At 38.7% G+C, this 17,956-nt stretch overlaps 2 protein-coding genes across 4 annotated transcripts in view; one reads left to right on the top strand and one right to left on the bottom strand.

Moving 5' to 3' along the window:
* Positions 1-3,275, top strand: part of lctlb (lactase-like b) — a 21,286-nt gene extending 18,011 nt beyond the window's left edge. For both annotated transcript variants that reach the window (XM_061917139.1, XM_061917140.1), the window contains one exon: positions 2,981-3,275. In XM_061917139.1, coding sequence (XP_061773123.1) covers positions 2,981-3,096 — 116 coding nt within the window. In that variant the 3' untranslated portion in view covers positions 3,097-3,275. The remainder of the gene's footprint in view (positions 1-2,980) is intronic.
* On the bottom strand, positions 2,899-17,956 carry zwilch (zwilch kinetochore protein). Of its 2 annotated transcripts, none has more exons than XM_061917142.1 (18): positions 17,755-17,956; positions 17,583-17,625; positions 17,421-17,513; positions 17,207-17,247; positions 13,070-13,257; positions 12,902-12,981; positions 11,765-11,920; positions 11,621-11,692; positions 11,452-11,545; positions 11,329-11,381; positions 9,942-10,035; positions 9,773-9,852; positions 9,526-9,682; positions 6,072-6,100; positions 5,476-5,612; positions 5,313-5,408; positions 3,688-3,803; positions 2,899-3,421 (listed from the first exon to the last, which is right to left on the bottom strand). In XM_061917142.1, the coding sequence occupies exons 1-18, from the start codon at positions 17,802-17,804 to the stop codon at positions 3,333-3,335; spliced, it is 1,668 nt and encodes a 555-aa protein (XP_061773126.1). In that variant the 5' UTR covers positions 17,805-17,956; the 3' UTR covers positions 2,899-3,332. The 2 variants fall into 2 exon arrangements, with proteins under 2 accessions (XP_061773126.1, XP_061773125.1); XM_061917141.1 differs by having other exon boundaries at positions 17,207-17,331; positions 17,755-17,952.

Below are 17,956 nucleotides of genomic sequence, written 5' to 3'. Positions count from 1 at the left end.
GGAACTAGGCTTAGTGAGCTAATAAAGAGACGGGGATAGCCTGGAGCCCGAGACCATCAAACATGACTTAACGCCATCACTTTTATTTATTTTTTTTGTCCTGTCCAGCTTCTCACGCAAATCATATAGTTGATATAGATGTCCATATCGGCTGTACAAATTTACTTTACAAAAGAGATGTTGTTCTCTTGTTGCCTTATTTGCATTTGATTTTTCATCCTTCCATTTTCTACCGCTTATTCCCTTTGGGGTCGCTGGTGCCTATCTCAACTACAATTGGGCGGAAGGCTGTGTACACCCTGGACAAGTCGCCACCTCATCGCACGATTTGACTTTATTAAATGTATTTATATTATCATTTGGTGCAGCCGGGCTGAAGCAGGATATGAATGAGCATTATTTTCTGAGACATAGTACAGTGATTAAAAGGACTTACATGTAATAGGAGGCTAACTACGTGCAATTTGAATGTTTGCACCAGTAAAAAAAATTAACTCCGTTGACGAGATATACACAAATTTGGCTTTGACAATGGCGACAATCTACTCAAATCTCTTGTTCACAGAATTGATTGATTGAAACTTTTATTAGTGGATTGCACAGCACAGTACAAATTTCGTACAATTGACTACTAAATGGTAAAACTTGATTAAGTTTTTCAACTCATTTAAGTTGGGGTCCACGTAAATCAATTCATGGTACAAATATATACTATCAGCATAATACAGTCATCACACAAGTTAATCATCATAGTATATACATTGAATTATTCACATTATTTACAATTCGGGGGGGATTAGTTTTGGTTGCTATCAGCACTTCAGTCATCAACAATTATATCATCTAAAAAAATGGACATTGAAACAGTGTAGTTCTGACTTGGTAGGATATGTACAGCGAGAAGTAAACATAGTGAGTTCAGAAAGCATAAGAACAAGTATGTGCTCATTTGAATAAATTCCACCAATTTTTCTTATGCTTTTGAGGTAGCTGGAAGAGGGTGTAGTTTGTCTTGATATGGTCCATTGATGTTTTTATTCTGTATGATCCATTTGAATCCAGTTCATTGTTCTCTCTCACATTACCGCAGGTACAGTACAAACATGTAAACAAAAGCTGTGGCCAACAAAAATGGCTACTGTGGCCCCACAATGCATTCCAAAGTCACATGCCCTTTCGAGCCCTATTGAAAAACCTTTGTGTATGAGGGATTTCACAGCATAATCACAATTTAGGGGTGTCTCATTACAACTTTTCCACGTCTGATACAAAACTGATAGAGATGTCCAATAACATCGGACTGCCAATATAATCGGCTGATAGATGCTTTATAAAGGTAATATCAGAAATGATCGATATCGGTTTCAAAAAGTAACATTCATGACTTTTTAAAACGCTGCTGTGTACACGGACTTAGAGAGAAGTACAGACCACCAATAAACCTTAAAGGCACATAATATCTACAGCTTTTCACACACACAAGTGAATGCAAGCATACTTGGCCAACAGCCATAAAGGTCACACTGAGGGTGGCCGTGTAAACAACTTTAACACTGCTACAAATATGTGCCACACTGTGAACCCACACCAAACAAGAATGACAAACACATTTCGGGAGAACATCCACACCGTAACACAACAGAACAAATACCCCAAACCCCTTGCAGCACTAACTCTTCCGGGACGTTACAATATACACCCCCCGCTACTCCCTACCCCCCCTCACCTCAAACCTCCTCATGCTCTCCTTCCCAAATTCCAGGCTACTGATTTGAGGCATGTTAAAAATAATGCACTTTGTGACTTCAATAATAACATGATTTCATTTTTTTCCATAACTTGAGTTGATTTATTTTGGAAAACCTTGTTACATTGTTTAATGCATCACAACAAAATTAGGCATAATAATGTGTTAATTCCATGATTGTATATATTGATATTGGTATTGGTAATTAAGAGTTGGATAATATCGGATATCGGCAAAAAAGCCCGTATTGGACATCTCTAATACTGATATTAATTGATACGACATCACCTGTAATCATAACTTTTAATATTTTGTAGGGTGAAATGTTACAACAAAAAAAACAGTTTAAATTAAATGACTCAAACAGAGAACAACGGCATGTATGAAAAATACTAATGTATTCATTATTAACCATCTTGAATTGACCTTCACTATGACCTAGTGGCCATAATCATTCATTAAGTTAAGTAATAACGCGACCTAAGTAATGTGAAACTATCAGTTTTGATACTTGTTTTTATACACAAATATCACCTTTTAGATGACAACATTGGTAAATCAAGACCACTTTTCATGTATGTCTAGCCCGTGTGCTATTGGGTGCTTACTTGTTGTGTAGCAGATAGATCCTGGTGGCCTATACCCTACCATTTACCTTTTTGTAAATGAATTCACTAAAATACAAAAAAGACCAACTTTGTGTTATCATTAGAGGACATTTAGCTCCTTTGCACAAGTAAACATACTGAAGACTGCTTGTATCAGAGCAATTTTAAATGGAAGCCGATACTTTTTTATTGATATCAGACCAATGTCGGATCAGGACACCCCTAACTAAAGGATAAAAGTGAGGAACTTGATTGCTATAAAACAGTTTTGCTTGGTGACAGTGCAAAGCTGCTCGATCTAATAAATCTTAATAGATGCATGCAGTTCTCAAAGGGTTATTAAATATTGCTAATTGAAATCATTTATATTATTGTTAATCAACTCTGAGTTATTTCTCTTTTTTTAATAGAGGAACAGCGGAGTACTGCTGCCAATATTCTAAGACTTATACATGGTAAGGCATCACCAAAGTAAAACAACATTAACAATTATGATAATTGCACATCATTCTTGTGAGAAAAAAAACCCTTTGAGTTCTGTGCTTAAGCATGAATATGATTTATTAGTAAAACTAGGTAAATGTGTTGCACACCAGTTGCTAATAGATGTGTGTGTTCTTTCCAGACCCACTGACCAGCCACATGGAGATGGTCACAGAGATTGTTGTTCCAACTGTGTGCACACTCTCCATTTTACTAAGTGCCATCTTCCTTATGTTCCTGCTGCAGAGGCGGAACTAGCAGAAAAAAAAGCAAAGCCCGCAATACACAACCGTGAGAAGACACACACACATTTATTTTTAAGTGAAGCAGATATTTAATGAATTGGGTGTGTGAACAAAAATACAGTGAACAATTTGGATTGAACTTCATTATGATGTGGAAATGAAAACTTCTCATTAAAAATATTGCTGTGAAAAATATCCACACTTGGTGACTTGTAAATTCACTTAACTTTCTTAACTAACACGGTGAGTTTATGCAAAGCTGACAAGGCTGCAGCACACCAAGGTGGAGAAATAGGCAGCTTCCATGTTGTCTTCGTTCACCGTTTCGTTGGGATGATCTACAAATGAAACATTTTAAAAGTACGGTAGTTTATTAGTACAGTATTTTATTTATTTATTTTTTAATTGCATACATTTTAAAAAACTAAAATAACGTGAAATATGTATTTATCTTAAACAATAGTCATTGATATTATCAACAGAAAACCATGTGGCCTCTGTTTTGACTCACATTAAGGTCAGCAGTTATATATTTTGTTGCTCTATAAAATGGATCAACAAACATGCTATTCAGATATTTGATATATGCATGGAAAGGACAAACCTGTTTCAAGGATTACATGATCCACCAGTGGTCTGTCGCTGATCTGTAACAACGTCTTGACTTCGTGAAGACCTTGCCCACTTGACAAGTCCACTCCCCACACACCTGGATTCTGTCTGTAAGTCAAGCCAGGTACATTTTACTTGTGGACGGGAAAAACATGTACACACAAAACTCAATTATATAAAACATAAACTCTCTATTAAAAAGTAAAGTTGCCTATCCCAGGTAACAATGGCAGAGGCAGAGTACACCCTGAACTAGTCAATAATGGTCAGTGAGCGAAAATGTAAACAACAAGCATGAGGAGCACATGCAAACTCCACACACAGCACACTTAGTAACATCTGGCTTTTACAGTGGGGCAAAAAAAGTATTTAGATAGCCACCGATTGTGCAAATTCTCCCACTTAAAATAATGACAGAGGTCTGTAATTTTTATCGTAGGTACACTTTAACTGTGAGAGACAGAATGTGGAAAAAAATCCAGGAATTCACATTGAAGGAATTTTAAATAATTTATTTCTAAATTAGCGTGGAAAATAAGTATTTGGTCAAAGGAAGGAGGTTTTGGCTCAAAATCTCACGATACATGGCCCCATTCATTCTTTCCTTAACACGGATCAATCGTCCTGTCCCCTTAGCAGAAAAACAGCCCCAGAGTATGAAGTTTCCAACCCCATGTTTCGCAGTAGGTATGGTGTTCTTGGGATGCAACTCAGTATTCGTATTCCTCCAAACACGACGAGTTGAGTTCATACCAAAATGGATACATGGATGATACAGCAGAGGATTGGGAGAATGCCATGGGGTCAGATGAAACCAAAATAGAACTTTTTGGTATAAACTCAACTCGCCGTGTTTGGAGGAAGAAGAATACTGAGTTGCATCCCAAGAACACCATACCTACTGTGAAGCATGGGGGTGGAAACATCATGCTTTGGGGCTGTTTTTCTGCTAAGGGGACAGGACGATTGATCCGTGTTAAGGAAAGAATGAATGGGGCCATGTATCGTGAGATTTTGAGCCAAAACCTCCTTCCATCAGAGAGAGCTTTGAATGGTTGACCAAATACTTATTTTCCTCCATAATTTACAAATAAATACTTTAAATTCCTACAATGTCAATTCCTGGATTTTTTATTCACATTCTGTCTCTCACAGTTGAAGTGTATCTATGACGAAAATTACAGACCTCCGTCATCATTTTAAGTGGCAGAACTTGCACAATCGGTGGCTGACTAAATACTTTTTTGCCCCACTGTATGTACTAATTTCACGTGTTACCAGCTGAACAGTATTGGACAGGCAGAATGCTGGGTGGAGCTTTTTCTATTCTATTACAACAGTAAATTATATTTTTAAGTAAGAAATATTTAGTTTCTCCTCAGAAAATAGACAGCTGAAGCATGTTTTGCAAGGATGTTTTGTGGTGGTTTTTTTTACTCAAAATCAATTAAGTTTGTCTTCAAACGTAAGTTAGTTTAGCAGGTTTTTTTTAAGTTCATTGAAGTATCCTGCTTTACACTTAAGGTTGCCTTCCAATAAGAAAATACAAAGCTGTTGGAAAAGATCAGATTTGTGTGCTTTAAAGTAGAGAGTGAAACAATAAATTATCTTCCTTACTTCTGGTAGAAATGGCTGATCAACGCTGGTTTGATTTGCAGGTTAAACTCATGCGCCTCATCATATGGTGACGTTTTGTAGTGCTGTAAACACGATCTATGAAAGTACAGTTAAATACACATGTCCTTCTAAATTATTGCAATGGGCCATCAATCTGACTTACTGTGTGAAGAGGAAGAGCCTGGCATAGGGCAAACCCAGGAAGGTGCTGCAGGTAACAATTATTTCCAGCAGATGGTGCAGTTTCCTCAGGCGGATCACCTGCTCCTGGAGATTCACCTCTGTGCTCAAGTAATAATGCTGTGAAGTAAAACAGTCATTCAGAATCCATCCATCCATTTTTCTACCGCTTACTCCTTTTGGGGTCGCGGGGGGTGCTGGTGCCTACCTCAGCTACAATCGAGCGGAAGGCGGCGTACACCCTGGACAAGTCGCCACATCACCGCAGGGCCAACACAGATAGACAACATTCACACTCACATTCACACACTAGGCCAATTTAGTGTTGCCAATCAACCTATCCCCAGGTGCATGTCTTTGGAGGTGGGAGGAAGCCGGAGTACCCGGAGGGAACCCACGCAGTCACGGGGAGAACATGCAAACTCCACACAAAGATCCCGAGCTCGGGATTGAACGAATGACTACTCAGGACCTTCGTATTGTGAGGCAGACGCGCTAACCCCGCTTCCACCGTGAAGCCCGTCATTCAGAATACCTTGTCATTTATAGAAGAGTTGATGGTAAAATGTCACAGCTTACCAAGTTGTTCAGAGTTGTCAATTCTTCACCTGAATAAAAAAATACAGGGTAAATTAATGATTAAATAATTGTTACAGTAAAAGGAGCTCAACTTTTCATAGTGGACATCAATCACGTTGTGCAACTTTAGGGCATGTCCACAGCAACAAAAATATTGGCCTCTTGCCCACACAGAAATGTATACTTTTGTCCTTAAAAACTGAGACTAATGAAAAGTCCAACTGGACTTTTAAAAACTCCGGGCTCAGTGAGTGTGTGAACAAGTAAAACGCAACTTTTAGGTTTATGTTAATAGAAATATCCAACATTATGTAATTTTTAAACCGTATTTCACAACAGAACATGACTTTGCCTATGTGTGTTGGTTTCATTTCATGCAGCGACTTCTAACAAACACACGAGCGATCAAAAAAAAAAAAAAAACAGTTTCTTGGGCTCCATGTCCCAGATTTTCAAAGATAATGTACAAATCATTGTACAAAACCCAAAACTATTGAAATTGGCACGTTGTGCAAATCGTAAATGAAAACAGAATATAATGATTTGCAAAGACAAAATTACGTTCGAACTACAAAACTGTTATTTTGTGCTAATATTAGCTCATTTGGAATTTGATGCCTGCAACATGTTTCAAAAAAGCTGGCACAAGTGGCAAAAAAGACTGAGAAACAGTCCAAATAAGTGTTTGAAACACTTATTTGGAACATCCCACAGGTGAACAGGCTAATTGGGAAGAGGTGGGTGCCCCAATTGGGTAAAAAAGCAGCTTCCATGAAATGCTCAGTCATTCACAAACAAGGATGGGGCGAGGGACATCCCTTTGTCAACAAATGCGTGAGCAAATTGTCCAACAGTTTAAGAACATTTCTCAATGAGCTATTGCAAGGAATTTAGAGATTTCACCATCTACTGTCCCTAATATCATCAAAAGGTTCAAAGAATCTGGAGAAATCACTGCACGTAAGCGATGAAATTACGGACCTCCGACCCCTCAGGCGGTACTGCATCAAAAAGCAACATCAGTGTGTAAGGGATATCACCACATAGGCTCAGGAACACTTCAGAAAACTACTGTCAGTAACTACAGTTTGTCGCTACATTGTGACTTCATAGTAAAAGTGTGGGTACTAGACTGGACTGCCTTTAGTCCAGACCTGTATCCCATTGAAAATGTGTGGCGCTATATAAAGCCTAAAATACCACAACGGAGACCCTAGACTGTTGAACCACTTAAGCTGTACATCAAGTACAAAATAATTCCACCTGAAAAGCTTCAAAAATTGGTCTCCTCAGTTCCAAAACATTTACTGAGGGTTGTTAAAAGGAAAGGCCATGTAACACAGTGGTAAAAATGCCCCTGTGCCATTTTATTGGCAATGTGTTGCTTTCATTAAATTCTAAGGTAATGATTATTTGCAAAAAAAAAAATTGGTTTCTTAGTTGGAACATTAAATATCTTGTCTTTGCCGTCTATTCAATTGAATGTAAGGTGAAAAGGATTTGCAAATCATTGTATTCTGTTTTTATTTACAAATTACAAACATGCCAACTTCACTGCTTTTGCACATCTAATATGTCACTACATTGAAAAACACAGGTATTATAAATGCACCAAGTCAGCTGTGGCTGTTTTTCGGACTTCTAATGTGCAAGACAGCCCGTGAATGTGTTTTTATGTGGACACTGGTTTTTTTTTTGTTTTTTAAAGCACTCCTGTGGCTGGAGATCGTTTGAAATTCGCAGATTGGTTTTGGAAAGTATTCATGTTCACGTGAACAGAAAAACATTGGAGACTTAATCAACAGCGCCTCTTATGGTGCCAGATAATTGGTTCCATTTTGCTGCAAATGCTTTAAGACAAAATTCATCAAAAATCAATTCCACTTAACAATATACAAACACCTTTTCCATGTGAGTTGGGAAATTGTGTTGGATGTAAATATAAACGGAATACAATGATTTGCAAATCCTTTTCAACCCATATTCAATTCAATGGACTACAAAGACAAGATATTTGATGTTCAAACTCAAACTTTTTTTTTTTGCAAATAATGATTTCATGGCTGCAACACGTGCCAAAGTTGTTGAGAAAGGGCATGTTCACCACCGTGTTACATCACCTTTTCTTTTAACAACACTCAAACGTTTAGGAACTGAGGAAACTAATTTTTGAAGCTTTGAAAGTGGAATTCTTTACCATTCTTGTTTGATGTACAGCTTAAGTTGTTCAACTTGTTGTCGTATTTTACGCTTCATAATGTGCCACACATTTTCGATGGGAGACATGTCTGGACTGCAGGCGGGCCAGGAAAGTACCTGCACTCTTTTACTACGAAGCCACGCTGTTGTAACACGTGGCTTGGCATTGTTTTGCTGAAATAAGCAGGGACGTCCATGACAACATATGCTGCTCCAAAACCTGTATGGACCATTCAGCATTAATGGTGCCTTCACAGATGTGTAAGTTACCCATGCCTTTGGCACTAATACACCCCCATACCATCACAGATGCTGGCTTTTGAAGTTTGCGCCTATAAAAATATGGATGGTTATTTTCCTCCTTGTTCCGGAGGACACCACGTCCACAGTTTCCAAATATAATTTGAAATGTGGACTCGTCAGACCACAGAACACCTTTCCACTTTGCATCAGTCCATCTTAGATGAGCTCGGGCCCAGCGAAGCTGGCGGCGTTCCTCTGTGTTGTTGATAAATGGCATTCGCTTTGCATAGTAGTTTTAACTTGCATTTACAGATGTAGCGACCAACTGTAGTTACTGACAGTGGTTTTCTGAAGTGTTCCTGAGCCCATGTGGTGATATCCTTTACACGTTGATGTCGGTTTTTGATGCAGTACCGCCTGAGTGATCAAAAGTCCGTAATGTCATCGCTTACATGCAGTGATTTCTCCAGATTCTCTGAACCTTTTGATAATTTTACGGACCGTAGATGGTAAAATCCCTAAATTCCTTGCAATAGGTCGTTGAGAAATGTGGTTCTAAAACTGTTCGACAATTTGCTTACAAATTGGTGACCCTTGCCCCATCCTTGTTTGTGAATTACTTAGCATTTCATGGAAGCCGCTTTTATACCCAATCATGGCACCCACCTGATCCCAATTAGCCTGCACACCTGTGGGATGTTCCAAATAGATGTTTGATGAGCATTCCTCAACTTTATCAGTATTTATTGCAAACTTTCACAACTTTTTTGTCACGTGTTGCTGGCGTCAAATTCTAAAGTTAACGATTATTTGCAAAAAAGATGTTTATCAGTTTTAACATCAAATATGTTGTCTTTGTAGCATATTCAACTTCAATGGGTTGAAAATTATTAGCAAATCATTGTATTCCATTTATATTTACATCCAACACAATGTCACAACTCATATGGAAACGGGGTTTGTATTATGTTCATACCAAGACACTTCAAAATAAAAGAGAATATTTGTTTACCAATGAGGTAGTTCATGTAATCTTTCCTCATCTTGTCCAGGCCCATTTCTAGTAACATCTGGACAGGCGTTAGGCCTGTGAGTGACACATGCTCCATCTGCTGGTGGTAGGACTGCAGGATGAGCTTGCTGAGGGAGCTGTTACTGTCTCTGTGAATCTGGCGGGGGCGCAAACAATACAAATAATCAAACATCAACCAATAAATCAAAGCACTTTTCTGTGAAGACCAACTCAGAAAAGGCCAAACCCAAGGTTTGATGTCGCCTTTTGTCAAAGCCTCGATGACCAACTTCAGGCTGTCTGTGATGTCTTGATATGATGTCACACCTGAAACATTCACGTTTATTAATCACATCCTGAAATGTTGCCATACAACCATGTAAATGTTAACTTCTCTAAAGCAGGACTTGACATACTCTTTCTCATGCGGACCCACAACTGCTCCACAAAATCCAAATCGCCTCGCTCCAGGAAAGAGTTGAAAATACGAGTGTCGCTTTCAGGATTTGGCTGTGTCGCATTTTAAAACAAAAACACAATTGATGAGGCTTCTTAACAACACATTGGAACAGTTTTTCTTTGCCTCGAGCATTATAGCAAAAAGATAAAAGCTGATTAAAAATAATAGGCATCAAAGAAAAAAAGCAAGAAACCACATAACAAAAATATTACAGTAAAACAAAATTCCATCCATTTTATTCCGCTTATTCCCTTTGGGGTCGCGGGGGGCGCTGGTGCCTATCTCAGCTATAATCGGGCGGAAGGCGGGTTACACCCTGGACAAGTCGCCATCTCATCGCAGGGCCAACACGGATTAACATATAATTAAGACCAAAAATATTCATATGCATAATTTTGGGTAAATATTAGTAGCTGTAAACACAACAAAGTTGTTTTGGGAATGTTAATGAAAAGTATTGCAATGTTTTTTTTATCTTGTGACAATTACTCACAATTTTTCGGAGAGGCAATCAATCTTTGCAACATTGGAAAGGATATTGGTGAAATGTTTAACAATGGATATGCACATAAATAGAATTATTTTGTCAAAATGTTACATAAACATATATTTTTAAAATATACTGCATAAATAATTATTGACAAAGCATTTTACAGTCTCTATTCACATGTCATTTGAAGAAGTGGGAGAAATAATCGATTTTTAGATGCATCGAAATTAAGACATGGACGATTATAAAATAGATTAGTAAATGTCAATAGTCAATGTATTCATTGTAAATAAAGTAATGCACACAGTTCTAAAATTCGGCTGACCGCAGCGAGCCACCTCACCGAGAGCTTGTTTATTCTAGGCCAATTACATTCCAGTTTTGCACACTTTCCATTAATTTAATAAATGTGATGCAAATTAATTGAAATGTTTCTTGTTACAAAGGCACAGTTTTTTTTAAGTTGCAAGTGATAAACACTTATTTAGTGAAACAAAAAAAAAAAAGTGACATTGCATCAATATACATAAATTTAAGATGCATCAATGATCGATTTTTTATCAAACCGTAGCTCCTGAATCGTAAGGTGCCCAAAGTTTCCCATCTCTAGTCATTTATATCTACAAAAATGTGACATTCATTTGTACTGTAAGTACGATGTCACTGTGCGATGAAAAGTTAACTGCATTTATTGGAGATTAAAAATCAAAAAACTAAATAAAACACGGTAATAGACGCTTTGGACAGCAACAATACATACAATGATAGATACTGCACTGGTTATTATGACAATATTGAGACACAAAAGTAATGAGGTACTGTAACTAAAATTTGTGCTGTGTGTATACAGTACCTGTGCTGGTTTTGAAACATGCTCCTGTTGGGACTTTGCAGTGTTTTGTAAATCTTAACAAAAATTAAAAAGGAGGATTATTGTAAAAAATATTTTAAAAGTGCAACAGACCCTCACAACAACCTTCAATATAGTCCTTGGTCAGTTCTATTGCTGACTTGCTTTCCAGAGGATCCAACCACTCTGTCTCACCCGTTCTCAAACCATCAGCAAGAACCTGCCAGAGATCAGAAGTTTACCCCCTAGGGGTGTAGTTTGCAAACATTTCATTCTTACGTTGCTGGAGGCACACCTGAAGAAACTGCAGCTCCCTGTACATCTCAAACATTGGACTCCTCATCTCTCCACAGGCAACTTTGATATTCTGCAACATTTTAGAGCAAGTTTGCATTATGTATGCGAAAGAAGGTCGACCTTTGCGTTGAGCACTGCTTACCAGTGTGGCTGTAGAGGACAGCGGCGGTGTCTCGAGGACACTCTCCACTTGGCTCCACTTGAAATCCACTGTCACACTACTGTTGGATTCTATTGTAGTGTTTTCAACTACACTGGAGCCAAACAAGATGAAACGGGCACTTCCTTTAATCGCCATCTAGAATCCATAACAAGTGTTTACATTGAGTGACAGAAAAATCCAGAATTAATGATTTAGTGCTAATTAATCAAACCTTATTATTCCGATCGCAATAGACCAAACCTGGGCAAATTAAGGCCCGGGGGTTAAGCTTTTCCACCTGGCCCGCCGGACATTCCCAAATCATTTTTTTAGATCTTTAAGGAATTGTAGCTGCCGTTATTATGTGCAGTGATGTTTTCAAATGACTGTAAGTCTTAAACCATACAAAGTATTTCAATGGTTGGAATCTGCGCTTTTGCATGATATACTAGTTACTATGGTAATCTAAGTCACAGCAGCTCAGACGAGGCACCAAACAGTGTGGGTGGGGAGCGTTTCCACAGTGTTTACGGAGCAAGCCTAAAAATGCAGGTGTCAGGGACAGACGTGGAAGAAGATTTTTACAACAAAGTTCTAAAGCTTAGTGATATATCAGAATGCTGGTGTTTTTCTTTTTTACCCTTTTCGTTCATATTTCATTGCGTTTGTTGCATTTTTGTTGTGTTTCGCTTAATTGTAAAATGTCGATCGAGAGGGGATGTGACGTTCATATGTTGTCAATATTCAGAGCTTTATCGTTCATAGTTTATATTGTAAATCCCACATTCTTTATTTTCATGTACATTCTGGGTGTCTCATTCAGTAAAAAAAATCTAACTCTGTTCCGTTTATTAAGGCGGTCTTTCATAATGTTTTTAGCATTCAATCAGTCATTATTGTGAGGTTTTGTATTAGTGTTCCTAAATTTAAATATACCAGCCCCCAGACACATATTTTTTTCAAAATTTGGCCCCTGAGTAAAAATAATTGCCATGGCCTGCAATAGACTCATCTGCAACGCCTCTGGCAATGCATTTCAAAAGTCATTCTGATTAATCACAATGAATCCACATCAACCCTGAGATTAATCTGATTAAAATTGAATCGTTTGACAGGACAAATGAGACATTTGCTTACTGTGGATGTGTGATGCCGTTTCTTGTGCTCCCGTTTCACCTCGTCTAAAGTCATTAACTGTTTTTTGTTCACCACGGCGCCTTTAAAAAACAAGCCACAGATAGGGTTCTTATTTACATGACTGGTAAAGCATCATACAAACAGGAATGAAGTTAAAAAGCTAAACACCTTTGCACGTGACGGAGTATAATTTGACACCGGACACTTTGTTCCCCACATATACTCCTTTAGCTCCAAGCCAGGTTGTCTGGGCTGGATCGGACATGTCACATCGTATCCACAGAGGTGGTAGGACATGATCGTCCACGGCATGAACGTTGGCGTTATGCGATAATGTGTAGAAAGACAGCAACTGCCTTTAAAAGAAAAACATGTTTACGAAGACAAAAAAAAAGACACACAAAAAAAAAAAAAAAAAAAAAAAAAGAGTATTGACATGGTCATTTGTTTTGTCCCATTGTCACCATACTTGCCAACCTTGAGGCCTCCGAATTCGGGAGATGGGGTGGGGGGGTGTTCAGGTGGGCAGTGTCGGGGGGGGTTAGTGGTAGTGGGGGTGTATATTGCAGTGTCCCGGTTAGTGCTGCAAGGGTTTCTGGGTATTTGTTCTGTTGTGTTATGGTGCGGATGTTCTCCTGAAATGTGTTTGTCATTCTTGATTGGTGTGGGTTCACAATGTGTTGCATATTTGTAACAGTTATAAAGTTGTTTATACGGCCAACATCAGTGTGACGTGTATGGCTGTTGATCAAGTATGCCTTGCATTCACTTGTGTGTGTGTGTGTGTGTCTGTAGGAGCCGCATATATTATGTGACAGACCCGACACCCTGTTTGTATGGAGGAAAAGGTGGATGTGATGACAGGTTGTAGAGGACGCTAAAGGCACTGCCTTTAAAGCAGTGGTTCTCAAATAGGGGTGCGCGTACCCGTGGGGGTACTTAAAAGTATGCCAAGGGGTACGTGAGATTTTAAAAAAATATTCTAAAAATAGCAACAATTCAAAAATCTTTTATAAATATATTTATTGAACAATACTTCAACAAAATATGACTAAGTTCATAAACTGTGAAAAGAAATGCAACAATCCTATATTCAGTGTTGACAGTTAGATTTTTTTCCGGACATGTTCCATAAATATTGATGTTAAAAAAAAAAAAATTGTGAAGAAATGTTTAGAATTAAGTTCATGAATCCAGATGGATCTCTATCACAATCCCCAAAGAGGGCACTTTAAGTTGATGATTACTTCTATGTTTAGAAATCTTTATTTATAATTGAATCACTTGTTTATTTTTCAACAAGTTTTTAGTTATTTTTATATCTTATTTTCCAAATAGTTCAAGAAAGACCACTACAAATGAGCAATATTTTGCACTATTATACAATTTAATAAATCAGAACCTGATGACATAGTGCTGTATTTTACTGGTTTATCTCTTTTTTCAACCAAAAATGCTTTGCTCTGATTAGGGGGTACTTGAATTAAAAAAATGTTCACATTGATTGATTGACTGATTCTTTTATTAGTAGATTGCACAGCTGAGTACATATTCCGTACAATTGACCACTAAATGGCAACACCCGAATAAGTTTTTCAACTTGTTTAGGTCGGGGTCCATGTTAATCAATTCATGGTACAAATATATACTATCAGCATAATACAGTCATCAAACATGTTAATCATCATAGTATATATATTGAATTATTGAAATTATTTACAATCCGCGGGGTGGGATGAGGAGCTTTGGTTGATATCAGTATTTAAGTCATCAACAATTGCATCAACAGAGAAATGGACATTGAAACAGTGTAGGTCTTACTTGGTAGGATATGTACAGCGAGCAGAGAACATAGTGAGTTCAGATAGCATAAGAGCAAGTAAATACATTAAAAGTATATTTGATTATTTACATTAGGTTATTTATAATCCGGGGAGATGGGATGTGAATGGAGGAGGGTATTAGTAAAGGGTTGAAGTTGCCTGGAGGATAGAGATGCACCTACTTTTACACCTGTTGGGAGTGCATTCCACATTGATGTGGCATAAAATAAAAATGAAAAAAAAGAGTATGAGTTAAGACCTTTGTTAGATCGGAATCTGGGTTTAACGTGGTTTGTTGAGCTCCCCCTGGTGTTGTGGTTTGGCGGTCATTTATGTTAAGGAAGTAGTTTGACATGTACTTCGGTATCAGGGAGGTGTAGCGGATTTTATAAACTGGGCTCAGTGCAAGTTGTTTTACTCTGTCCTCCACCCTGAGCCAGCACACTTTGGAGAAGTGGGTTGGAGTGAGGTGTGATCTGGGGTGAAGGTCTAAAAGTAACCAGACTAGCTTATTCTGGGATGTTTAGAGTCTAGATTTGAGGGTTTTGGAGGTGCTGGGGTACCAGGAGGTGCAAGCGTAACTGAAAAAAGGTTTAAAAGAGAGTTCCCGTTAGAATCTTCAAGGTGCTTTTGTTGACCAGAGGAGATTCTGTAGAGGAATCTCGTTCTTTGGTTGACCTTTTTGATTACCTTGGTTGCCATTTTATCACAGGAAAGATTAGCCTCTAGAATGGAACCTGGGTAGGTGATCTCATCCTTCCTGGTGATAACAATGTCACCCACTTTAATAGTGAAGTCACTGACTTTCTTAAGGTTGATATGGGACCCAAATAAGATGCATTCCGTTTTACCAAAGTGCATAGATAGCTTGTTGTCAGCGAGCCAGGTGCAAATATTAAGGAGTTCAGCACTGAGGATTTGTTCCACCTGTGACTTGTCCTTGCCGGATACCAGCAGGGCCGAGTCATCCGCAAACAGGAACAATTCACGGTGGCATGCTGATGACATGTCATTTACGTATATTAGGAACAGTAAAGGTCCTAGTATACTGCCTTAAGGGACTCCACAGCTTACTGAGAGGGGAGGGGACACAGAGCTGTTCACCTCTACCACCTGTTTCCTCCCCTCCAAGTAAGATTGCATCCAGCTCGATGAGGTTTTATCAAATCCGATTGCTCTGAGCTTATCCAACAGTATAGCGTGGTTAACGGTGTCAAAGGCCTTCTGAATGTCCAGCATGACCATGCCGCAGTATTTGCCCGCGTCCACCTCATGTTTGATGTGGTCGGTCAGATAGAGAAGGCTTGTGTCAGTGGAGTGGTTAGTTCTGAAGCCAGATTGTAATTTGTACATTAGTTTATTAGTAGCAAGGTATCTATCAACCTGTTCATAAACTATTTTTTCCATTACTTTCGAAATGGAACTGAGAATAGAAACAGGTCGGTAGTTCCCAGGTTCTAATTTGCTTCCTTTTTTATAAAGGGGGGTTACTCTTGCTATCTTGAAATCCTTGGGTACTTGGCCTTGTTTGATTGAGAGGTTTATTATATGAGTGATTATTGGGGCAATGGTGGTGGCAGAGTCCATGAGGAATCTGGAGGGGATATTGTCAAGGCCGGTGGCCTTGTTTGGGTGGAGCGCGCTCAATTTATTAAGCACCTCGTTAACTGAGACCATTTCTAATATTGAAACTGTTGTTGATTACTCCTAGCTTTCTGTAGAAGGTTTTAATGTTTTCTACACCAAAGCGACCAGAGTGATGGGACAGCTTGTTAAAGAGAGTTGTGGCTATGCTGGTGAAAAAGGTGTTAAGTCTGCTTGCTACTTCCATTTTGTCCGTAGTGAGAGAGTCACCCTCCTTGATGTTGATGTTGGTGAGTCTGGTTTTAAGTTTCTGGCTGCATCCAGGAAGCTGGTTGTTAAGATATTTTCCAGAGCTCACGTGGCTTATTTGTGTTTTCCTCTATTTTGTCGTTGATATAATTTTTTTTTAAGGATTTAGTCAGGTTGTTTGTCTTATTTCTTAATTTATTGCATTGCTTTTTGAGCGTTGAAAGGAATGGACTGAGGTTATTATTATTGGGTTGTTTATTTACTTCGGTTTTACACTTTTGGTATTCAAAGTATTTCTGTCTCTGTCTTTTATGGCAGCTAACAGGTTTGGATTGATCCATGGTTCAGAGCGGGCTTTGATCCTGACTCTTCTCACGGGAGCTATATCATTTAGTACCGCTAGGAACGCTGGGGGGTACATTACTGAAAAAAGGTTGAAAAACACTGCTTTAAGGCACGCCCCCAATATTGTTGACCGGGTGGAAATCGGGAGAAATCCAGTAGAATGGTTGCACCGGGAGATTTTCGGGAGGGGCACTTAAATTCGAGAGTCTCCCGAGAGAATCAATAGGGTTGGCAAGTATGATCGTCACGTCTTAATTCAGTGGTCCATTGTGTAAGACCAATTAAGCGAAAAAGCTATAGTCACCTTGCTTTTCTGATGGTGAGTGGCTGTGGTGGCAGATCAGTCTGGAAGGCAGTGAACACATCGCCATTAGTGCATGTTGATGTCTCAAGACTTGCCTCATCATCAGAGTCATTTAGTCTGAGAACCTGAAGTGAAAGCCAGTCAAAAACGTTAAAAGCCTCGCTGTACAGGCAAGCAAATTACGTTATTTGTCTGCAGATTTAACGATGCTCACTGCTTTTTCACAAATGAACACTTCTTGGTTCCCACACTCCAAATCCAGCACTGGAATACTGTCCCCGTTCCTCTTCAATATTTGGATATCATCCTGTAAATCTATACATTAATCTTAATTGCAAATGTTATAAGAAAACCAACAAGAGAGAGAGAGAAATACCTCATAAGTACACGAATCGCTGTTTTTATCCTCTTGAAGTGATCTATAAACAGCAAAGCAATAACTAGATAGCATTAGTACTGTTGGTGTTAGCAACACAGATAGGAACACATTCAAATTAAAAACGTTTCTACCATAGATGAAAAAACAATGTATTTAAACACGAACTTACTTAAGCGTGCTGAAGAACGCCTTGACACTAGATAACACCTTAGAGGCCATCGGTACTTTTCACAAGAACTTTGCCGCCGTTGTTTTCCTTTCAACCGTCGCGCGCTCTCTGAGAAATGACGTCAACGTTCTTCTTGTTTCTTTGTTTAATGGCGGTTGGCAAGCAATCTTCTGGTGTGCATTACCGCCACCTACTGAAATGG

Source organism: Nerophis ophidion, linkage group LG12, assembly GCF_033978795.1.
Source record: "Nerophis ophidion isolate RoL-2023_Sa linkage group LG12, RoL_Noph_v1.0, whole genome shotgun sequence".
NCBI lineage: Eukaryota > Metazoa > Chordata > Actinopteri > Syngnathiformes > Syngnathidae > Nerophis > Nerophis ophidion.
This window is presented reverse-complemented; position numbering and strand designations above follow the sequence as displayed.